At 42.7% G+C, this 25,524-nt stretch overlaps 1 protein-coding gene across 1 annotated transcript in view; it reads right to left on the bottom strand.

Moving 5' to 3' along the window:
* The window catches only part of Ptk2 (protein tyrosine kinase 2), a 140,955-nt gene that overhangs the window by 74,851 nt on the left and 40,580 nt on the right, over positions 1-25,524 (bottom strand). The window contains 7 exon segments of the mRNA XM_051202695.1: positions 5,224-5,276; positions 7,489-7,519; positions 8,978-9,095; positions 10,525-10,632; positions 13,664-13,741; positions 14,271-14,411; positions 20,690-20,744. Coding sequence (XP_051058652.1) covers positions 5,224-5,276; positions 7,489-7,519; positions 8,978-9,095; positions 10,525-10,632; positions 13,664-13,741; positions 14,271-14,411; positions 20,690-20,744 — 584 coding nt within the window.

Raw genomic sequence — 25,524 nt, 5'->3', positions numbered from 1 at the left:
GAACAATAAGCAATGTGGGTAAGCTGTTCTCGTAACTCCTGCCCTTATCTGAGCACACTATCACCAGCCAGAGTGGCTCTAGATGCCAGAGACATAGAAGCTTGTCAATAGTTGAGAGTTCCTCCTAAATTAGCCTGCCAGATCAGAACATTGTTACTGCGATCACCAAGGCTAGGATAATTCCTTTTTTTTTTTTTTTTTTTTTTTTCCAGGTTCTCACAGAACATGCCTGTAATAATAGCTAATGCCTATCACTCTGCAAGTATCACCAGTAATGCATCATAAGGCATATAATTTAAAACAATGAACTTTTCTCCAGCAGTACCAGGGATTGAACATAAAGGTTTGTACATGCCAGGTAAGTGTTCTATTGTTAAATTACATATCCAGATTAAACAAACAACAACAGCCTCACTTCGGCTTCTTGCAGAGGCTGGCCTCAAACTTGTAATCCTCCTGCCTCAATCCCAAACCCCACAGGAAACTGGGATTGTAGATGTGTGCCACCACATCTGGCTCCCAAATAAACTTCTTGTACTTGTTTGTTTCTTTCTATTTCGCTGAGACAGGGTTTCTCTGAGTGGTACTGGCTGTCCTGGAACTCACTCTGTTGACCAGGTTGGCCTGGAACTCAGAGATCCACTTGCCTTTGCCTCCCAAGTACTGGCACTAAAAGCTTGTGCCACCAGGCCTGACTCAAATGAACCTAAGTACTAATTAGCAATATTCTAAGTTAGTGGAAGGGCTCCCCACCCTATACCTTTAAAATATGAAAATATGCATGCCTGTAATTCCAACACTTGAGAGGCTCAGGCAGGAGAATCACAGTGAGTTCTAAGGCAGGCTGGGCTATATAGTAAAATCGATCAAGCCTAAGATTTAGAATGAGACCCCCATCTCAAAGTGCGGGGATAAGGGAGTGTTAGCAGCAGGATAAATAATTTTAGAAAGCATGGCACTGTCACAAAGGAAACTAGATGGTAAAATTAGGCCAAGTAGCTCCTTTCAAACTGAATAAGGGGCAGACTTTTGAATTTGAATGGAAAGGCCAGTACTTTATTAGTCCTGCTAAATGGGGGAAATTTCTACAGTGCAGTCACATGCTAAAGTATTACTCCCCTGCACACATCAAGATTTTGCAGTGATCAATGGTGTCTGATGAAAAGAGATTGAGTTCTGAGAATTCAAGGCCTGGGCTTCCAGCAGACTCTATTACTCACTGCTACATGAACCTGGCGAAGCCACTTAAATTCCCTAAGCATGTAAGTACGTACAAGTAGCAGCAAAGCAATCAATGAACAATAGATGCAGTATGCAAGGGAGAGCTACAGGGATGAAACACACTGTCACCCTGGCACTTCTCAGATCTGTACAGGTCACAACCACTCAAGCATGTTTGAGATGTACTAGGATTTGAAATGAAGCAGGCAGATACAAACATTTGTTTTGCTAAATACTTTCTTGGTAGTTAGAGTAAGTTTCAGTCACTAACTCAATATACCTAAAAGTATCCTATAGAAATAGAATTATGCATATAAAATAATCTGTTTTAAATTTTTTACAGGTGCAAAAGTACTTTTTAAAAAAGTCATCTCAAAGTAGTATAGAAGGCTCAACAGAAATTAAAAAAATACTTATGCCAGGTAAAAAGACCATTGCAGTCATTCGTGTGTGTGTGTGTGTGTGTGTGTGTGTGTGTGTGTGTGTGTATATATATATATATATGAGAAAAATTGTAACCTATAGTCTTGATTTTGCATGGCCCAAATACCACACAAGGGCCACAGAGTAACAGAATGGCAACCATAATGAACTTTTATTTACACTCCAGGTTTGGGGGTTCAATCAAGGGCCTACTTATTCTTAGAAAATTAAAAAAAACCAAAACAACAAAACCCATCGAACACAGCTATGTCTTCAAAACACTTGAAATCAGCTTTACTCTAAATGTCCTCACACCAACACTGTTCCAGCAGCAATCCAAGCCCAAGAGCCACATTCATAGATTCCTATGGATAGCAGGACACTAGTCTTACAGACTGGGCCAATGTTCTACCTAAGTTCACAAAAGACACAAAAACCAACTGTTATTCTTTTTTAAAAATCTGCTTAACTCTGCTAGGCGTTGGTGGCACATACTTTTAATCCCAACACTAGAGAGGCAGAAGCAGAGGGGATCTCTGTGAATTCCAGACCAGTCTAGTCTACAGAGCGAGTTCCAGGACAGCCTCCAAACCTGTCTCAAAAAAACCCAAAAACAAAACAAAACAAAAATCTGCTTAACTCTAAGAATAATATGCCTAGGGAAAAATATTATTCCATTAGGTATCTTTGTGAAACTCTGTCAATTTCATTTTTATAGAGAAATAGTTGAAATTTCAAAGGAAACCCTACGAAAAAGATGCTAGAGAACATTCAACCTAGGGAACTTCACACAGCAAGCATTTGCTGAATGCATTGAATCCACCTGGAGAGGTGTGCCGTGGATAAAAGAGGCAGGATGTAGCAGGAAAGTGAGCACACAGAGACCACAACCCACTGCATTGGCCTACACAAAGCAGGGTCACTGTGGCAGTAAATATGGAAGGTCACAGGCCCAACAACAAAAGGATTTTAGTGTAGAGAGGCAGCATGTCACTCTACACGGAAAACAAACAGTAAAGTCCAGAAATAATCTTGGCACTGTCAGCTAGGTATCACATTAACGAAAACATTCCCAGGTAGTCTGTGCACAGGCTCCAGGCTAGGTGGATACTGTGTCTGTGAAGACAGGATGTACAAACCTGAATTTAGGAGCAAGCAGTAGATGGTGTGATCAACAGGGCTAAAAACACCAGCTCTGTCACTGATCACCAGTGTCTGCCTGGATCTGGGGACTGTAGGGATGGTCAAGAACCAAAGTGCTGCCTGTCAGTTTTCAGGGATGGACAGACTGTTGTGTAAGGAAGGACAGAACAAGATAACGGGACATCTCCAGCAGAGCTAGACAGAAGAGAGTGACCACAATCCCTAGCATACTGTGAATGAGAAGCAACAAAGCTCAGGAAAAAGTGGGGAGTGGGAAGGCAGGCTGAGATAGATCACGGGATGGCAGGGACGGCTGCGCTAGACAGTTGGACAGAGTCTGAGCGCCATCTGTAGGCTGCGCTAGACAGTTGGATAGAGTCTGAGCGCCATCTGTAGGCTGCGCTAGACAGTTGGATAGAGTCTGAGCGTCATCGGTAGGCACAAATTTTTATTGGTTTTTGAAAGAAGTAACTCAGAGAAGGGAACACAATTCCTTCTTAGATACCTGAGGAGAATAAAACAAAGGCAGAACCCTAAGAAATTAAAATGGAGTTTGAAACTGATGCTCAGGTTTGCATAGTGACTCTTTTTGCTTACAGCACATTTTATAACCTCTTGGGCTTTATTTCCCTCATCTGGACACTAAAAGAGAGGATTTCAGCAGTCTTGTAGGGAAGATTTCATGACTTAATTCATAGAAAGGAACACAGATCATAAAACAAAGTAGAACACAATAGCAATCACTAAAATCTACCTCCTCAGGCATGGCAACACACACCAATAATCCTAGCATTTAGAGGACTCAGTAGGAACATCAAGAACTTCAGTATAGCCTGAGCTACAAAGTTAGATTTGGTTTGGTTTCAAACAAACACAAACAAACAAACAGCCAACTTTTTCTTTCATGCTGGCTGGAAGTAAAATGCAGAGCTTTGACACTGACAAACTTGATGGAAAATGAGGCTCTAACATGAAGAATGAGGATATAAGAACCTTAGGGCCGAGGACCTATATAACACCCAAATGAAAACAGAGGAAGTCTGAGCTCAGTCCCGTGTCTGGGCAACTATGGGGATTGTGGCAAACTCAGTCACCAGTACTCAAGCTTGACCTGCAGCCGCCTTCCCACAGGGCATACACATTTCAGTGCCCGAATGATTAAGTAGTACTCACACCTCACCCATCTATCCTATCCTACAGACCACACCGAAGACTCAGCCCCAGAGGCTTAGGGCTGCTTCTTTCCTCTGGACTCCTACTAAGGCATGTCAGCCTTTCCCCTTGCACAACATTAAAAACTACGAGGACCTGTTGAGTGCACAGAGTCAATATTATTCCCACCACAAACTGCATAAGGAGTTGATGACACCAAGTAACCCTTCCAGAAGTGTGGATTTTTTCCTAAGTCATGGCTTAGGCTCCCAAATGATTGGCATGTCCTGGATAACATGTAGTAGCCCTGACACTGTCCAGCAAGACCAAATCCAGAACCAAGAGCTTGTCTGCACTGAGCCAGGAAGCACCTGCTGGCTCTAGGCCGTCAGAGCACTACAGGGTTGCACATGAACAGAGTGGCTCTGCCTGGAGTGTATCACAAACGCAATCACCTGTGGAGTAAGGGGTTGTGGGATGTTTGCAGACAAGGGTAAGAACAAACAGGTACATTAGGCAAAAGTACAAAATTAAACTTCAAGAGAAACTGACTACAGACAGACAGACAGGAACTGAGTCTCATCTGTCACATATTGAACACACCACAGGTATTATTTTAGAACCATACTCTCTATGTTCACAGGCATAGTGGAGAACAGACAGCATGTGGTAACATACACATATGTGGACATTATGTGCATGTATGACAGTAGGGTATATGTATGTCAAGATACACAGCAGAGGCCCTAGGAGTGCCTTTTTCTGCCCCTCCCTAAAACTTTTCTCTCCTCCATGTTTTTAGATCAGGGAGGAAAGGTCACATATACTCTGAAAACATAACAAAAAAGTCACCACACCAACAAATAGTGAAGATACTGCTTATGTAGTGCTCTAACTGTATTAAATAACCATTATATTAACTGAAAGTCGAAAACCATTTTTAAAAAAAAATCACAAATTTTGAACTTCAAACATACAATACAAATTATATCTGTTAAGTCCTGCTGAACTGTAAAGATTAATTATAGTAACAATTTCAAAAGTTAAGGCTTTTCACTCTAAACACAACATGGCATCAAAACAATCTGAAGCCCTACATAACCTGTGACATGGTATCATCACATGCGACATCTACATCGACAATAAAGTCTACATGGACGGCTACTCCAGGACAGGAAAGCCACACGGGTGCTTTATGTTCTAAGCGGTGAACTGAACACGAGTGTCATCTGTCCCGTCCTCCCTGCAGCTGTCTCTTCCAGGTCTCTGCCCGAGGATCCTTACCTGACACAGAGACAGCATGTGTCCGCATGCCTTGCTTTTCACTGTTGGCCAACCTGCAACGGAGCAGACAAAGTGTAAGTGTTGTCCTTCCCAGGACCAAAACACCTGTCCTTGTCACACGGGCAACTGCATCTCCCTCAGGCTAGGAAGGCCACCCCATCCTCCAGAGATTAAGAACTAGATGGGTGGTTTGTTTTTTTAATTGGAGTCTCCTTTTTAAGATACTGAGTATAGACAGTCTGAGTCAATACTTTTAAGAGCAGAAATTAAAACAGACAACTGGGGTAGGGATGTAGCTCAATGACATAGCATTTGTTTAACACACCTGAGGCTCCGGGATTCATCCCCAGCATCACAAAAAAGTAAATTAATTAATCAATCAATCTAAAAAACCAAAACAAAAGAGAAAAGGCCACAGAAGTGCCTGGAGAAAGCTGTTCACAAAGGTGACATAGAGCTATATAATTCTATGTAATATGTAATGTAAAGGCTATGTAAGTTTTCCTGCTTAAAATGCTAGATTATAAAGAGCTACCCCAAAGTTAAAAAGAACCACCATGCAACTAGATCTGAATTATACTCTCTAAAACCTAAACTGAGGGTCAGGAAGATAGTTCAGAAGATAAAGGTTCTTGCCACCAAGCCTGATGATCTGAGTTTTCTCCCTGGGACCCACATGGTGGGAGGACAGAATGGATTCTTACAAGTTGTCCTCTGATTGACACAAGTGCACCAGGGCTATGTATGCTCAGATGTGTGTGCGTGTGTGTGCGCGCACACACGCACACACACAATAATGAATGTAAAAAATAAAAATTAATTTAAAACATAGTAGCATTTTGACCTCTTGAAATTTACAGCATATAAAAAATTATGACAGACACTCTAAGAAAGCACAAGATATTGCCCCAAAGAGACACACTATGTAGACTCTGAAGCTCACTGTCCCAAGCTGAGCAAAAACTGCTTATCTAGTTCCTGCTCACCCCCACAATTATGACTTTATAGGATGCAGCCATCAGAGAGCTGACTGCCAGGAGAATGAGGACAAGCCACGAGACTATTTTCCAAAGTGAGGTTACATGCTGATCAGATGTTAGAGGGAAATGCAATGGCATGTCCTCCTGGCGCAGAGGCCTATGTTTCCAAAAGTGATGTAGAAGAGAGCTGGAAGGTGAATAGGGCTGAGGCAAGGAATGAGGGTGTCATGCAGGGGGACACTGAGAAAGGCCAGAAAGGGAACTGGGGGTCATCTGGTAGAGAAACTGAGTAAGTACAACTTAGCAGAAGGGAATGTGAGGAATAGTAAAACTAAGGCTAGGCATCAGCAATTCAGGTAGGCTCTGGAAGGCCACGTGTCAGAAAAGAGCTTTATTTGGGGTACTCTGACGAGGGGCTGAAGCAGGCAGGAGGGCTCAGTACATGTATGGGCCAGAGCTGACAGGACTCTGCCTAGACCATTTTCTTTTTTCCATCGCAAGTCATACTTTTCTGACTCCAACACAACTCTGGGTCTGAGAGGGCTTGGGGTCCTAGCACAGCACTGACTGGGATGAGCATGCTAGGTAGTGCTAATTGTGAGGGACAGGAGAGGAGTGCTAGGAAGAAGGGGAGGCAGAGGGCGTGGCTACAGAGAAGAGGGCACAAGACAGAACAAAGACAAGCCCAGATTTAACCCTCCTTGTCCTAGGCTTCCACGTCTCCACCGCTTAAGCATCTGAGAATTAACAGCTTCTACCTAGCAGTTGCCTATTTGTATAAATGATGAGAATTTTTTTTTTAAACCTTCATGCCTTGGCCCCAGTTCCTAGCATGTTAAGAATTCAAAAGTAACAACGTAATTTTTTTGCATTGATATTTGATTTATTTGATCAACATACCTCTTATGAAATTTGTAACGAACAGCAAGCCACCGACTACTTTTTTCATTTTCCTAATTATGAAAGAGGGTAATACCTATTTCCATGTTTCTAAAAAGGTGATGACACCATGAAGTGAATGGCTAAGCCTAATTATTATAACCATCTTTAGGTTCCTTATTAAACTTGAAATAAGGGGAAAATAATTTTAAAACTTCTTGATTAAATATACATTCCATACATAACTTACAACTAACTTACTTAATTTATGTTTGGAAATTATGCTTTCTAGGTCCTTACATATATATAGAAATTTAATTTTTCAGGAAAACACAATAAAGCTTAATGACTTTTTTAAAAAATTTCGAACAAAACCAAGTAAGGAAACAAACAAATGAGAACTTACTTTGGTATTGATGGCAGTGCCCGTTCACCTTCTGGAAAGAAAAAGGAAAGACATGAGTGTTGTCTTAGAAGAGAGTATGCAGCTAAGTCCAGGAAGGAGGAGCCTTATTCTGGCTGTTCCGCCAAGCCATCACATTGATTACATTTTAGCTTTTTATGGATTTCCACCAAAACTCACAACAAATGTAACTGACTATTGGGTTCACATTGTTTAAGGATATGCCAAGTCCGGATGAAGAGTTCTGACAAGCTGATAGACTAAGGAACTTTTAAACTCTAGGTGCCCTGCCAAAAGCCCCAACATTCTGCTTTGATAAAATGGTTTACTAGTAACACTTGGAATCTAAGCAGCAAGTACAATGTGTATAGCTGCAGAGGAAATCAGAGATGAGAAGGGAAGACCCTACAGCAGTGGAAAACACATTTCCAGTGGTCTTAGAAACTCACAACCATACATTTATTTTCACTGCTACTTCACAAGTATAATTTTGCTACTGAGCAGTCTTAGCTACTAAGACCATTAGAATTTTGTCTTCCAATGGTCAGTACCCACAGGTTGAGAACCACTATTCTATAGGACACCAGAAAATATCATGTCCACATGGCCAGTTGAGACCCTCCCATCTATCCACACTAAATATCTAGCTCCCATGAGTGTCACGGTCCTCTTAAAAGATGCTCTGCCTCCAGTGGAAACTTTTCCTTATGATCCCTTACAGGATCCTTCCTGGGAACCCTGCACTTTGCTTGGCCATCTTAGTCTCTGAGCTCCTCAGAGCACACTGCCACACTACTCACCCTTCCCTGACCACCACTAGGGTATCTGGCCCTGAGGCAGCTCTCACAGGACTGTATGGTAACTAGCCTGAGGTCTATAGATTAAACTTAGTCCATGGCAAGCCACAGGGCATACTGGAAGAGCTAGCATGCCTCCAAAGCTCAGGCTCTCCCTGCATTCCACTGATACACTTGGATCATTTTCAGAGACTGCTTCAGAAACCCATAAGCTCAGGACACCGTATTCCTTTGCAACTATACTTAGAAAGCTCTCCTTCATTCTGAGGTGATAGGGCCTCACTTCTAGGACATTTTTATTCACTCAAACTTTTGATTTCATACCTTGACATGGAATTTATTTTCTTTTTCACCTATTCTAAGCTTTTCAAATGTGCAAGAAAACAAACAAACAAACAAAAAACAAACCCACAATCAAAACTTCAACACAAATTATAAGGGACACTTGAAAAAGAACTGGGAAGACAATCTCCAGAGCTGAAAGAACCAATGGTAACCCAGGAGCTACTCCTAAGGGTTACTCAAAGCCCTATACTGTCTCCGTGCACTCCAGCTGAGCTTCAAGTCTGCCGGCTACGAATTGTCCCTAGAAAAACAAGCATCCAGGCCACACACTCCTCTGGCTTTCACATTTGCCGTGAGAACCTGGCTGCTGGGGTGAGTGTGTCTACCAGTGAAGCAGGGGTGAACCTCACCTTTCTGTGGTCTGATGATGAAGGATTGTGTGGCTCCATTTACCAGCCGGCAGTATCCGTCGATCAGGTCAGCCATGTTCTCTGCAATGGTTAGGGATGGTGCCGTCACTGTCAGAGGCTAACGGGAAAATACAAGAAAGAGACATTATTGTTCTTTGCAGTAATCAAAGGGACAGCTGCACTATGACAGCACAACTCTGCATACACTTGAATACAAAGGAGTAGGAATGAAAACATTTGCTAGAATTAAGTGAAAAAAGAAGTTTGAGATTTAAGGACATCATTCCTGGGATTTGTGACAGAAGACACACTCATCGCATAACATAAAACGTACTGAAATGGAGGCTCACTTTTACAAAAGGAAGCAAGAAAAAATTTTTTTCTTTCTTTTTTTTTTTTTTCAGAATGGCTGGCCCCTTGGGTGTCCTCTAAGAATTCAGATAACAAGCTGAAGCACAATTTATTCCAGAGACTACTATATAATAAACCTTTATCAACCATATTTTCACTTTCTGTCAGAGGAAATTGGTGAAGTTTCATCTTTCTACATTCACAGCATGTTTGCCCAGAGGCTTAAAAACCATTTTCACACAAGGCAGGCTGTACTGGATAAACTGTCTAAAGACCTATTTCTAAGTGTTATCTGAAGACAACAAAAGCTGTATTTTATTTTCATATCCAAGTGTGTCCTGGTTCACATGGCTGTTCACACTCATTCCACATAAATGACTTATTGGGAAAGCAGCCTAAGTGGTGCACTGGGATCTCTGCAGGAAACGTGACACACGCTGTCTACACTCCATGCTAGGATTTGCTAATCTGATAAACAATGTCTAGATGTGAACTTCAGACACTAGTGACTTGGGATCGCACGGCAGAACACTGGTGAAATGGCCTAGTGAGGAGAATTGAGACACAGGCAGAGTTGAGAACGCAACAGTTCCAACTGCTTCTCAGTCTGCTCAGTCTGGAGCCCAGAGTCTTGTGTAGCTAAACAGTTCTTTCTTATACCACTTACTACTTTGTTTCTGCTTTTTTCCCTTTCTTCTTTATTAATGTCTTGAGATAGGGTGTTGCTATGTGCTCCATGCTGAGGGCTGTCCTGGATTCCAGAGGCTTAGGGTTACAGCAGTGAGCCACTATGCCCTGCCTGCCTGTCTTTTAATCACACTGCTGCAGGCAGGTGCTATTGTCACAAGGACTGCCTAGAGAATCTTCCAGCACTGTCCAGGACCAGCAGCACACTCAATCACCCAATTCTAACTCACTTCACAGCGGTCTCTGATTACATTCATAGCAATATTCCTGATTTTTAAAATCTACAACTCTACTATCTTATTAAAATCCTTATACATGAGGAAATTGTGAGTCTGGTTACTCATAAACACTTCATCCTTACCCCAGAAGTCATTTCTACACTTCTCCATAGATCAGCTGTTTTTTTAAATTAAAAATAATAAGTTTCTTCAGACAATATGTACTGATCATGATTTTCCCCTCCTCCAAGCCCTCCCACATCCTCTCCACCTCTCTACCCATCCCCTTACCTCAGGGGCACCAGCAATTTTGAGTTGTAGCATTCCTTTCCTGTCCTTGTCTTCACTATTTGAATACTGAATGGTCTGTACTTGGTTGAAGTCTGCTAGGTGTGTAGGCTTTGGGAAGGAAAAGTAAAACTCTTAGGTCATAGAAGAAGCCTCAATGCTTGGTGTCCGCTATTATGTGATTTTTTTTTTTTTTTCCTCCCTTCTGGACCCCATCACCAGCCTCTTCTCAAGCCAGACTTCCCAAGCCAGGGACACTCTCTTCTGATGAACAATCATGCAGTGGCCCTGTGGGCTTCCTTCCAGATTTAGTCATGCCTGACTATGGTAACATCTCAAGGAGACCCAGACAAATGAGGGGTAAGAGAAAACTCAGCTTCCACAGAAATGAAGAGAGCTGAGTGAACTATTGCTATAAACTTGATGGAATTCTCAATGGGAGCAGATATTTAAATAATTGAAAACATTTATACCAGTTAAAAATATAGTAAGCATTTACAAAACCATGCAGCACTTTTATGGAATTGGTGGCTTGTTAACAACACATGCATTTACATAATCTACAACAGGAGCTATGAGCAGAGGATGAAGAAGGGGCTACAAGGTCCTTAACATGACAACAGGAGCTACTCACAATGAAATCTAGGGCTTTTTGTTTGTTTGTTTGGTTGGTGTGTTTGTAGACAAGGTATCATCATGGAGCCCAAGCTGGCCTAGAACTCCCTCTAAGAGCCCAACTTGGCCTAGAACTAACAGTCTTTATACCTGATTTCATTTTCCAAGTGCTAGTATTTTAGAAATAATATGCCTTCCCAGTAAGAATTCAGTCCACATACTCAGGAAAAATAAGGAAATGTTCTTGAATAATAATACACATCTGGTTCTGGCTAATGCCCAAAGGGAAAGTGGTCTTAAGTAGAAAAATTTACCAGCTCATACAAGCCTTAGGCTTATGCATTCCACATATGCCATCATCCTTAAAAGTTTCTCAGGTCACAGCACCAAGTTACACTTTGAACAATTGAAAGAGACAGGAGGGTGTGAGAGCAGAACTGGCCCTGCTCCTTGCTATCTGCTACACTGGGCAATGCTAGAGAGCTTTCCTGGGGGGAGGGGGTAGTGATGACGGACAGCTAGCAAGCTGACCAACCAAGCTACTACCCAGGCCCAGAACCAGGACTTTGAGGTAGCCCTCCCCAACACCCACCTATGAACTCCTAGAGTATGCTAAGGGGCCGGACCTGCAGATCCAAAACGACAAGGTCTCAATGACACAAGGCAACAACAGGATATCCAAGAAGAGTCCCAGTGAGGGCCCAGCATCGAGTGACCAGCAGAAGCCAGAAGCAAGGATTACTTACAAAGAAAGACACATGGACTAGAGGGTTCACCACACTACAACTTCCATGCTGAGATCTTTAAAATTTGCTTGTTTTGGTTTTACTTTTAAATTTTGTTTTGGAGGAAGGTTGCAAGGGCAGGGGGTAGACGTGAGGGGATGGGAAGATGAGTGGAATAGGGATCCATGATGTGAAGTCCACAAAGAATCAATAGGAAAGTTATGAATGAATCCATGAATCAAAACAAAAACAAAACAAATGAAATGGGCAAAATGACAAGAACTATAAAAACGGTGGAATCGGGATGTAGGAAAACTACATGCCCACAATGACAGAAGTTTCCCAGCCTTTCTTAAAAGCAACCTGGCAAGTTCTTTTCAAGTTAAAAAAAGATTCTATTGGAATCTCTTAAAATACATGCAAACGCACATTTCTTCTGGGCTCTGAGGAGATGGTTCAGTGGCTAAGACTGCTTGCTGTGTAAGCATGACGACCTGACCTCAAAGCCCCAACACCCATGGAAAGAAAAGGCCAGGCATAGCCAGGCATGCCTGTGACCTCAAGAGTTGAGGAGGAGGGGTGTATAAGGCGGAGAGTGCATAGGCCAGTCAGCCTAACCAACGAGATTCAGGTTCAGTAAAGAGACCTTGTCTAGAGGGATTAAGGAGGAAAGTGACAGAGGAAGATGGCTTTCTCTGCCCTCTGCATGCAAACACATGGGCCCATGTACCTACCTACTGACATGCAAAAATGAATAAACGAACAAAAAAAGAATACTTATTTCAACACAGTCTTGGGGCAGAATCAGAAGTTCAGTGATTGAGACATTCCCAGGTGGCCATCATTGCCAGGTGGACCGGAAAGCAGGCTCACAGGCAAGACACACAAAAGCCAAGATGTGCTTGCTATGACCCATTTCCATCCAATAGACAAGAACAGTTGCTGTCACTTAAATGTATATGGGCACAGAGGAACCAGAAGATGCTAATGAGAAAGGGCAGATCCACAGCAGAGTGGAAATGGACAGCAAGGAGTACATGTGCAAAGTCAGACGCAAACCTGTGATCAGAGACCCGTCCCAGTGAAAAGGCACACCTGCTAGTATAAGCCCGAGAGGAAAGCCTCAGAGCCAGACTGCCTGACCGTCTGTCCACACAGGTTCACATCCTCAATACCACAACCCTGGCAGGCCTTGCAACTTGTAGCCATCATCATATAACACAGATTCCAGACATATTTTCCATGCATGCCTAACTATGAACTCCATCAAAGGGCTGCAGCCTGTTTGACCTTTGCAATTCCTGGCCAGCACCTGGCACAAGCAGGTGCTTAGCAGCATTTGCTGAATACCAGCCAAACAGGGTCACACAAGAGTGAGATAAACTGAGCATCTCTCTCCACTATTTTTCCACAATGAGGTAGTAAAGGCAACAAGAAAGTCAGAATTTAAAATTAAGGTATGTTTTCCTGGAATTAACTCATCATTTAAAGAGTAGGATGTCAGTACAAATATACTAAAATCACATCCAGAAGTTAGTCACAAGGCCTTACAAGGCTAGGTGGAAGGGCCCATCCATTGTCACTCACCACCTAATTTGTCTCATTCCTTTCCCTTCCAGGCTAAGGAATTCCAAAGGCAATAAACGTAAGTTTGCCTCTCACACCCCACCTGAGTAAGAAGACCATGCAATGAGTAAGTTTCTGTGCAGAACAGTCTTTCATTGGCATGCCCTATCCAGTCCTTAACATCATTCCTCTGTGGCCACAACCAATTCCATGAGTTCTCCCAGGAGCAGACTTACATTGCAGCCCTTGTCTGTCAGGTAGCTGATCCCTTCTTCTGGGCCAATCGCCAGTTCCACTGAAATAATCCAACTTGACTTTGGAAGATCAAACAGGTAGGAACAGAGGTGTCAGAAGGAAAAAAATTATTTTAGATCTGGAGCCATGAATATATCAAAGGACTTAGGTTGGGAGAGGAGCTGGATTATTGTTAATCTATCTAACCAAATAAGATAAAATATTTATAACTTTATTGACACAAGATCTGGTGGATGTGGACAAGACTAAATGTGATCAGTCTTATATCTGGGAAGCCACTTTTTTTTTTCTCTAGAAAGATTATCTCAACAGGCAAACTTGCCCTTGGAGAACAGCTAATCAAATTGTTGACTAGAATAAAAACATCTACTTATGAACAAAGGCATACTATTTAAAATATGATTTTGTTATCTAATTAGTATACTTTCTTACTGCTTTTCCCCTATGATTTAGTATCAAAACAGTATTTTTATTTGTTAAGAACTACAACAAATTAGTTTCGTTCAATCAGAAACACTGATACACATGGATAAGAAAAAGCAGAAGAAATCAAGCTATCCCCCATCTTCCAAGGTCTCACACACTTACCCCAAGTGCACACTTGAAGCATTCTTTGTCAAATCTGTACACTGGAGAGAGAATCTCAAAGAATTTCAGAATACTTTCTTCTCTATTAAGGTTGGCAAACTGCCTAAATGTTTGCTGGATCAGTTTTCTTAGTGTTTTGGCCTGAATGATGAAGTTACAGAAAAACATGTTTTCAAGTCAACCAAGAGAAAAAACTGCAATCCTACTCATATCATTTACATTACTACATAAACTCACTTGCCAAATAACTAGTAGAACATTATCAGCTGAAAAACCCACATTAATAAACTTTGCCCCAGTTTGAAAGGTATAGTTGATCAACACACAACTTCATTCCTCCAACACAAGCTTAGGGCAACAGTGTGGATATTAACCACATGGCACAGAGTCATTAAACCATTCACCACTGGGACACATAGTCCAGAAGTAGAAAGGGTAAACACACACATAGGGACTCACATGTTCCAATACTATTTCTGAATGTGCACAAATAATTAACTTTAAAAGGCCCTTGTTCTTGGATTTAAAAAGTAAAATTCCAGGACACTACTTTTTTGTAAAGATTCAGCAATGAAGAGGATCTTCAAAACTGTTCATTCAACATATGGAATAATATTACAAACCGTGGTGTGTACTTTAACAACAATATTCTACGAAGCCTATAAACCATATCATAGAACTAGTTGAGGGAAGCTGAAATCCTATCTTGTTATGCAACACAGAAAACAATCCGTATGCACAAAACAGACACTTTTAGAAGAGAGCTCATTTTTAGGCTTCATATGCATGTGTGTGAAATGGAGAAAAAGCACCATTTAGAGTGCTTTACCTTGCATGGACAACCACTAGCTTCTGCTTCTTTTACTCACTGAGTTCTGTCCTCACGCATGAATACCTAGGGATGGAGCAAGGGCTTCCCAGGGAGCAAACCCCTGATCTTCAATGTACGAGAGAGCAGGGAGGCAAGGAAACAGTGACGCCACATGAGGTCTCAGGAGCAAATGTAGGCATGAGCTTAGCTTCTGTGCTGCTAACCCTGATAACCACGAGTGAGTTGGGGTGCTATCTGAAGGAGGTTTGTGGCAGGAGGGTCAATAGCAGGGGGTGGAAGACAGACTCAGGTGGGGATTTCCAAGCTGCAGCTGCGAGGAAACCAGGAGGGCACAGCCTGCTCTAGTGGGAAGACTCTGGAGTCAGGGGAGTCTTGAAGACAATGGCCAGGGCAACTGGAAATGCAGTTACCTGATGAAGGGTGCAGTTATTGCCATGAAAGCCAGTGTGGAAGGCTGAGGATCATGAGCCGAGAGAACAAGGTCACGGGGGACACGTGCTTTCATGCATAAGGGACGGTGAGTGAGAAGCAGCAGAAAACCCACATCTGGTCACACTAGAGCAGGCCAAGCAGGCAATCAACGGAGTGGCGAGAGGATGCTACCGGCATGGCAATGGTGTAAAAGAGAGGCTTATAATGACGTGCATGGACACGCGTAGTTACAGGCACAGCATCTGTCAATCCAGTGGACGAAAGGAAAGAGGAGACAGCCAGGAGTTGACAGCTAGCTAATTTAACAACACTGGAGTTCTGATGGAAGTGAAGCAGAAAGGGAACAAGAAAATTCTAGCTCATTCAAGCAGAACTAGTCCTGGCTTTGGATCAGGCTTGAACTAAAGAGAATTAAACATGTGCAGTGCCAGTAGGGCCCAATTATAACATACACTGCACAGATAATGGTCTCTGAACCTAGGTGTTTGGAAGAGAAAAGTCGTTTGGGGAACACCTACCAAATACTGGCCTCTACTAAGACACTGACAAAGGTCACTTCCTGTCAGACTTAGAAATCAAGTTATCTACCTAAGAGTATTCCTTATGAAATGTTCACAAATGATTATGAATATACAAGAGTATCATTAAGACACACCACCAAGAACTGTTGCTCCTCAGTCATATTAATCTAACAAGTCATTTCTCATTGGTCAGTCTAATGATTATCAGATGCTACTGGCCTCATGGATGACTAGTTTCTCATGTGTATGTTAGGCTAAAGAAAAACTGCTATAAAACAATAAAAGGCTGAAGACCTATTACACAATCACACACTACTGCCCAAGCTCGGTACAGACACATCAGCAGTGCACATGGTACACCGTCTATCTCTAGGGACTGGAGTCAAGGGCAAGTGCCTCCGGCAGAGGTCAGTTTTCACTTACTATATGCTTCCTTGCATAGTTTTGAGACAGTCTTAATATGTGCCTGGGATGGCTTTGAACTTGAGATCCTCCTACCTCTGCCTCACAAGTACCCAGGTCATTGGTGTGAGCCACTATGCTGATGTTAACCCAAGTCTCCTGACAGTGTTCTAGGAAGCCATCTTATTATAGCAATTGAGAACTGACTAGTTCACGATCTCTCAACATTCGTAGTTTAAAACTGGATTTCTGTCATAATACAGAAATACACTAAGGTTTGATTGTTTTGACTGGCAATCTAGGTTTAGGTCTACTGTAGAGCTGTTAAGATGGTAGGCAGAATTTCCTCAGTTCTGCCTCTTGTACAGTCAAGAAGCAAATGTCACTTTGACAATTCACTGAACCTGACTTGACATAGAACTCACCAGTATCCATTACCTGTCCCCCTCCTATTCAGACCAGATACATATTCATGTTGTTAGTTTTCTCAACTGAGAGCCTGCTGGCCTATTCATGACTCGTGACCTTGACACCTTTGAGGAGGAAGGGTAAGAATTGCAGAGCAACCCTGATCTTTATTAGTGTTACCGGAGTAGTGATTTTAATCAAGCATTAAAATGTAAGGCACCTCGCCTGTTATTTATTCTCAGCACTCAAGGAATGTGTAGTCTGTTCTCTGTTCTTGGGACCATCACAGGTCAAGCTCTACCAGGATATGATAATCTCTCAACCATTCATTGGGAATATAACTACAAACAATCTTCTAGAAACTGAAATCTAAGGCATGTAAAACAAAATGACTTTGAGGGGTGAAAAATACAGAAATAGCTTGTTTATGGAAAAACTAACATAATAAATCTAGCCACTCAATATGGCTAACTCCAGAATAAACAGAGGCTCAGGTGTGTATTTCTTTTTGGGGGTGTTTCTGAAGGTGGGAATGGCTACAGCTACTATGTGTAATAGGGCTTTACAGAAGCACAACACTCTAGAGAAGTCTGTTGGAGGTGTCAAGGGAATTTATGTAGCATGGGGAGAGAGCTTGGCCTAAGGCTATAATCTCTCCTGATTAAGGTATTTAAGAAATCAAACAATATTTAAATTTAAAAATTAAGTAATTCCCTTTCCAATAAAAGATGTATAAGATGTTTCAGTCGGTAAAGGTACACACTGTGCTGGCCAGTTTTATGTCAACTTGACACAAGCTAAGTCATCTGAGAGAAGAAATCTCAACTATAAAACATGCCTAAAATTGGTCAGGCTCTGGGCAAGCCTATCAAACCTCTTTTTAATCAGTGATTGATGTAGTAAGACCCAGCCCACTTGGATATCACCACCCTGGGCTAGATTCTGTGAGAAAGCAGGCTGAGCAAGCCATGAGGAACAAAGCAAGGAAGCAGCATCCTCCATGGCCTCTGCATCAATCAGCTCCTGCTTCCAGGATCCCTCCCAGTTTGAGTTGCTGCCTTGGCTTTCCTCAGTGGACTGTATCAGACTCCGTAAGCCATGTAAACCTCTTCCTTCCCAAGTTGCTTGCTTTTTGGTCATGGTGTTTCATCACAACGACTCTAAGACATCAACAAGCCTGACAACAACTTGAATTTGATGCCTATGTCTCATATGGAAAAAAGGAGAGCCAATCCCACAAGTTTTATTGTGGTTTCCATATATACTCAACACACTGCCAGATGTAGCTCAAGATCCCAGAGAAAAGCATGCTGATAGCTCAGGACAAAAGAGGCCAAGAAAGGGGAGCTGGAAAAGGTCTGCAAAGTGTGGCAGCAGAGAGCTGGTACTCCTGGGGTGGCATGCAATCTTCTCAGGGTTATACTTAACCCTGTGTGCCTGCCCTCCCTCCCTCTCTGGATTCTCTTTTGTTTTGTTTGGGGGGGGGGATGTTTTTCAAATTTCTGCTCATGTTTCATTCTTTCATTTAAATAAGAGCTATCAAATTAGCTATATATCTGGTCCTAACCACTCACTGTCATTTGAGAATCACTGTTACGTGAAACACAGCCTTAAGCGAATACTTGCTAGAACATCTTCAATAGCAATGTCAAGTTGTAAGCGCTATGGCTTACCCTGTTTCAGTGTCTCCACAGTCTTCCTATTCCTGGGCTGTCTCAGGATGGGTAGGGGGACCTCTGCCCCATGCCTCTGTGGCCTTCACACTCAACAATCCAGATAAACGAAGGCTCTTCCTAATCCAGGAGACTACCAACACTCTCAAGAAACACAAATGCCATTTTCCAACTCCTTTACATAAAGTTGCCAATCTTGATTTAAAGTTCTATCCTCCATCTGCCAAATACACAACAACTTTTAGAGAGGACAGTGTCCCAGCCTCTGCCACACTTATATGAGTGGGCTCTGTAACAGACAGAGAGGAACTGGAAAGAGCTGGATTCTCAACAACCTGTTCCGGTGCTTTGCTAATAGAGCAGAAACTCAATGAAAAAATTAAAAGTACAACAGCATCCTCACACAAAGTTCCAAATACTACAAGGGCACACTTTCTTATCGCTCCCATTAAGACTTGCTACACTTTGCAGAACCCTCTGTATTTATTTTCTGTGTGGTATCACACAGAAGATATGTGTAGAAGGAAGCATGCTATCAATCCCCAGAAAGGGGGAGGAGGACAGACCTTAAGGTACCCGTGATGGGCCTGAAAGTGGGCAGCACCCAGGTATAGACAGACACAAGCCTTTGTCACAGACTACACTGGACAAAACAGCACCAACACTGTGACCTGCCAGCCCAACGACCAGCACTGACCACATTCAGAGAACAGAGTCCAGTTCTTCTGGCAAAAAGCTTGTGCCAGGGAGTGCAGTCACACACCAAGACACTTCACCATGCTTGGTAGCAGGGTGCTACCACTCCTTGGATGCTAGACACACCTGCAGAGCTCATCTCAGAGTGCACAGACTGACTGACTGACTCTTCCTACAGACATGATGTGTCAGAAGCTGGTTTTATGTTACAGATATGAAAACTGAGAAAGATTCAGTCATTTATCCAAAAGTCATGGGTGGTTTACACTGAAGCCAGGGCTCTTATGTGGCAGTTTAGCTGTGGGGCCAATTTTCTAAGTCATAATTTGACATTATTTCATATGCATGCTTTTGCCTGTGTGTGCCTCAGATAAGAGGATGTAAAAAAATTTTTTTTAAACAATAAAAAGTAACAGCAATAAGAGCTATTGTTTATGAATTGCTACCTGACAGGTATTGTTTGATATATGTGTTACACATTAACACCATCCCTATATAACACTATTTCCTGTGGAAATAAGAGGTCATGCCCCATACTGTAAGGCTGGTGAATGGAACCCTTCTTGGACCAAACTGTGTTTTCCTACTATAACTGGATGTTTGGGGATAGGCTCTGGATTGTATAAGAAACAGGACTCACAGCTCCTCTCTCTGCCTTCAATAATAGTCTTGCTGGAGTAGGACTACATGGAAGCTATTTCAAAGTTACCATCAGGAAAATCACATGGTAGGAAACAGAGATGGACCATTAGAATGTGCACGTGTAGAGTACAATGATGTAAATTGTGCACACAGAAGACAGTGACACAGACAGTGACAGACAACGTAGAAGTATAAACATACGTCACGCCCAGTGATACATACACACATAAAACCCAATGTGTACTCACGGGTATCCATCCCATAGAAATCAGTGATATATGCATTCTCCCCCTCCCTCCCTCTTTATAACACCCCCCCTATAGGACTCAGTGATGTGCGGGCAAGCATGTGCACACACACTGTCACTCACAGAGGACCCAGTAATGTGTGCATGCACACAGACACAGGATGCAGTGATACACAGGGACCCAACAATGTAAATGCATGCAAACACAGTGCTCGTGATTCACCATGATCCTTTAAGACAGTATTCCTTTTCTTCCATGTATCAAAACATTCCAGACTTTAAGAACCTTGGCTACTGGACTGCAGCACAAACCATTTCTAGTTTTGTACTTAGGTGGTTACTACTCACAATCATCAAGTAAGGCCGTGGTTCTATGCAGAAAGGTTAAACCTGTGAAAATTTACTTGCCTAAAGTTAACATGACTCATACAATCAGCTTTTGCCATTACAGTTTTACCAGGTAAGGGGGAAATGCACCATTACTCTTTTTCAAAGGCAAGTTTTCAGTAGGAAAGGGATACAGGCAGAGCTTCATATTTGATTATGATAAAGGAGACTCTAATTACCTTGACAGAATCCAGTAAACTCTTAGGAAAAAATCTCTTTAAACCAACATCTTTTCTGAAATATAAAAAGAGGCATATTAACAAATGTTAACAAATAATAACATACTTGAAAGAACACAAAAGTAGTTTATTCTTCTATTTGTTCAGGAAAGAACCAACTATAATCAAGCTCTAACTGACCTGCATACTCATGGGCGAGGATAAACTATTTGTAGCTATGCACAAAACAAAACAACAAAAAACATGATAACACTCTATTTCGATGGAAATCTTTGTTGGTTACTCCTATTATTATTGAAGTCCCTTCTGAAATACTGACACTTTGCAAATGGCAGCATGTAATAAAACTGTTCTCTCTTGGGTGCTGCATAGAAGTAATTCTTAGACACATCAGTTCCTCCATGTAACTATATTTTAGAGAAACCACCTGGACTAATTAAGACAGAAACTACCGAAACATGATTCAAGAATGGAGTTGTACAAAGAGAATTCTGAGTGCCTGTGAAAAAACTCCAAGCAAACGAGTCTTGTGACCTTGGTTTCCTCAAAAGTAGGCAACTGCTCTTGGAAAGTGCTTTTGTGTCCTTCCCAAGTGTAGCAGATATGACAGGTGTTAAGTTTAGGAACACTAATTTTATTTGTTTATGTGTCTTTATGGAAAAACATGCCATTCCATTTGCACCTTGTCCGCCATGTGAACTGTCTGCCACATATATCTTATCCTTGTGATTGATCACCTTACTCACGAGACTCTTAACCCTCAGAGTATAAATTGTCTGATGCTCTAAATTAAGTTGGCTATTGCATGAGACTTTAGTCCACCTCATTGTAGACTCACACTGCACCTAGAGCAATGAACAACAGACCCTTCAATTTTACCCAAAACGATGATTCCTTCTTCTCCTTGACTGTATTAAATAAATTTAGGAAGCCATCTGCTAACCGCATTTCATCTTCTCTATTTCACAAAACGAGTGGAAGGGGATGGGGGGATCAAGTGATTTGTCCTGGTTCAAAAGCTAAGTGTGTAGAAATGCTATAAATTCCAGCAATTTGCTAAGCGGGGTATAAACTCAGGCCTTCCATTATTATTAAAAACCTAAGAACACTTGGTCAAGAAACGGACTGGAAGGAACAGTTGGACTTGCTTTTGAAATTTACCATCTGCTCTGGGTACTGAACTACCAGTTTGTCCACTAGATGGCACTGTGTTCCAGGAAGATAAACTGTACATTTGAAGACAAGGGGTCAGGAAAGACTAGAGAATCAGAAAGGAATCAAGGAGGAAAATGCACCTCAGGTAATATACAGGTATCTTTTTCAGAGTCACGGGGTGTGGTGTGTGTGTAATAACTGAATGATGAAGTATAAACAAAAATGAGTTGTTTCACAATCACTTTATAATCAACACTGCAGGAACCATGTTAGATTGTAGGATGACCCTCCATTCAATCGATGGACTCCTCGCTAGCCCATTTACTACACTGAGAAGTCACTCCCTGCTCTGATCTCCTGGTTTGCTCTACCCTGACGCATGGCTTCTCTCTGGCCACGTGGGGTCTTCTTTCACCTTCCAGCACGGTGTCTAATCTGATTAGTGGCCCTGAAAGGAAAACCATCTACCCAAGCCTCCCCTCACTTGTTTGCCCCTTAAAAAGCAGAGGCTCTTCTCATATGAAGACCTCAGACACTAAAGCTCAACCCCACGACCACTGGCACACTCCAGGACCTCTGATACTTGTAAAGGAGGAAATACGTGTTGCGGATAAAAACAAATGTGGTGTGACCTTGAAGGCATTCCTACCCATAAGCCCTGCGCATCACGAGGAGCTCTGGGTCTGATCTCACTGCTGCCGGGCACCCTGCTGTAAGGTAGTTATGTGAATGCGTCCATTAAGGCTCTGAAAGGCATATTCTGGAAGGCCTTCTGGTCAGGAGAGCTTTGGGCCCTAGTGTACCTGTTGGTGAAGGGGTGACTGGCTCCAGAGCAGGCTAGACTTGCTGAGAAGTGCTATGATCCAAGAGACTCTGGCACAGTGAATTATCTGGATAGGTGAGAAGTGCATGGGAGAGTATGCTGATGCAGGCAGGGCAGATGGTGGGTCCCGCCCTCCGAGCGAGGCAACTGGCTACCCCCAGCTAGAGGGGTGAGAAAAACGGTCTCCAGTGAGTTACATATCGATGTTCCTCAGAGACAGGGAGGTAAGAACTCATCAAAATTAAAGAGGAGTAAGCAGGGATGTATGCCTCAAGAAAAACTTGAGAGTACTTTTTGTGTAAAAATAATCAGTTAATAAGTTGCTTTTTATTCCCAAGGTAAAGACAACTCCACTATTTGCTTAAATATCACTGTGTACACATATGTCTGTGTGTGTGTGTGCATGTGAGTGTGTTCTCGAGCGTGTGCAAGATGAACCTGCAGTTCTCTCCTCCCACCAGGTGCTTGGTGGCAAGGCGCCTTCCCCACACCACCACCCTCTGTAAATTTTGAAGCATACCCACAATGCTTTTTTTTTTTTTTTTTTTTTTTTTGTCCAACTAGTTTTGAATTTGTAATACTTATTTGTATGTTAGAACTCAGTTAAATATTTGGCAATAAAATAAAAAAATGAGTTGGGCGGTGGTAGTGAACACCTTTAATCCTGGCACTGGGGAAGCAGAGGCAGGTAGATCTCTGAGAGCCTGATGCCAGCCTGGTCTACAGAGCGAGTTCAGGACATCCAGGGTTACACGGAGAAATTCTGCCCCAATAAATAAATAAATGAACAAACAAATAAAATAAAAATAAAAACAAGCCTAAAAACTAGCAGGGGAAAAAACCTCAACAGCACTTCTTCTGGCATACTTTAGTTGCCAAGCTAGCCTGTGGTCTGCAGCTCCCCGGTCCGAGAAGCACCAAAGGCAGAGAGAGACTATCACAGCTATCTACATCAACGTCCTGTCATAAAACCTGGCAGTGTTGTGTATACCATCCACCCTCACTAGGCAGCCAGCTCTCTCTGAGCTGTGTTTGGCCCTGCTCTGCATCAGCTTCACTTCATGCTTATGCCCAAACCCCATACAATTGTCCCACATGTAAACAAACATACACAACATAAACACAACCATTAGCTTTTACTGTAACTCAACTATCTTAGTAGCTACTAAAATGTGTATACTGAAGGCATTTAAACCCACCGGATTGAAAAGCAAAACCACAGTAACAAAATAAACAAAAAACCTAACTCAAAGGACAGTTTGAGGACACTGGCTGAATTCCAATCCCCTAGGCCAGGCACTACGTAGGCCATTCGGCTCCTCCTTTACTTCAATGTAACTGGAGGACACACAGAGACGACAGGCCAAAAATATCAGGTTAGATAGAGTGAGGCTGCTCAACACTGCAGCACATGGCTACATGTACATTAGCAAACTACAAGTTCTGTCCCTGGTTTTAGCAGCTCCGTTTCCAGAGCTCAAGAGTCCCACATATGAATAATGCCTACTGAGTGGACAGGGCAGCGCAGACCCAGAATGTTTCCGCCACTCTAAGCAGAGAGTGCAAAGGCATATATATGGCTGTGTGAAAGTGGTGACTGCAGAATTTTCAGCAACCTTCCTGTCCTGTGCACCTCAAGGCTTCTCAGTTAGGGCAAAGATGAGTAAGAATGATACTGGGCATGGAGACAGTTACCATGGGGACAACCACCTCACTGCCAGAGTTCCTCAAATAGGAGAGCGGGCATAGAGGGGTGGAGAGCTGACACAGCATCAAGACAGAGAGAGCCCACATTAGAACTTTTCCTAGAAGCCCTCACAAGTGTTTGGCTCTGGAAGCAAAAACAGTTCCTGTGGCCTGTGCTCTACATTCACATTATTCCCACTGAAGCCACAGGGGCCTGTGCTCACCTGCTTTCTCCCGGCAGAGGCCTCATTTCAGTTGCTCGTCTTTCTTCAAGATTTCTTGGTTTGTCTGCCTGCCTGCCCTCGTTCCTTCCTTAAGAGAGTCTTCTTACACAGCTAAGGCTCGTGTCACATTCATAATCCTTCTTCCTAGGCCTTCCAAGTGCTTGGAAGAGAGCTGTGTGCCTGGCTTAACACTTTTTCTTGCCCTAGGTAAATACTAAGATAAACAACTAACCTGTTACAGTGTTAAAAAGTCCTAAAAGCTAGCATTGCTCCAACAACCAACTTAGCACTTGGGGTCTTCAGCCAGTGAGACTTCCTCCACAGCTATCTCAGCACCTCACTGTGCATTCAGACAGACTAAACTGATGCTATTCTCTCTGCGCCTGCCAAGCTTGCAGCCCTCACCTCCGCATTAACTGCCCTGCCATTCAGCAGGTGAGCTGTAGCCCCTACCTCATCAGTTCAATACCTGGCCTGCCTATTAACACCACACTGGCACCCAGGATGAAACAGGCAGGAGAGCAGTGTGTGCAGCAGGAAGATTCCTCTCCATGCACATGTGCTCGCAATGCACCAGACTTGCAGAGCTGTTTGAAGCCTGAGGTCTCATTCTGCACATGTGTTCATGTTCACAAACCACAGCACAGCACACCTTTGGTAACCTCATTTTAGACTAAGCATGGAACTAAATGAATCTTATGCCCATGTAAAACCCACTCCTCTTTCAGCAGTGTTTCTGAGAAGACTGCCCTGTCTAGTTACCTCAACGCTTGTGCAGTATTGAGTGTCCCACACCCCAAGCCCTTATCTCAGCTAACTGTAAGTCACAAAACTAGTCAAGGAATACAGAAGACCTAGTAAGAGTCAGGTGCTCTGTTAAGTATAAGGAACACAGGGGAAAGAGACAACAAAAATAGCAAGCCAAAATACACTACATGCAAAGATGG

The sequence above is a fragment of the Phodopus roborovskii genome, unplaced genomic scaffold, assembly GCF_943737965.1.
Source record: "Phodopus roborovskii unplaced genomic scaffold, PHOROB, whole genome shotgun sequence".
In the NCBI taxonomy this organism is placed as follows: Eukaryota; Metazoa; Chordata; class Mammalia; order Rodentia; family Cricetidae; genus Phodopus; species Phodopus roborovskii.
The sequence above is the reverse complement of the archived record's forward strand: the minus strand, read 5'-3'. Positions and strand labels throughout refer to the sequence as shown.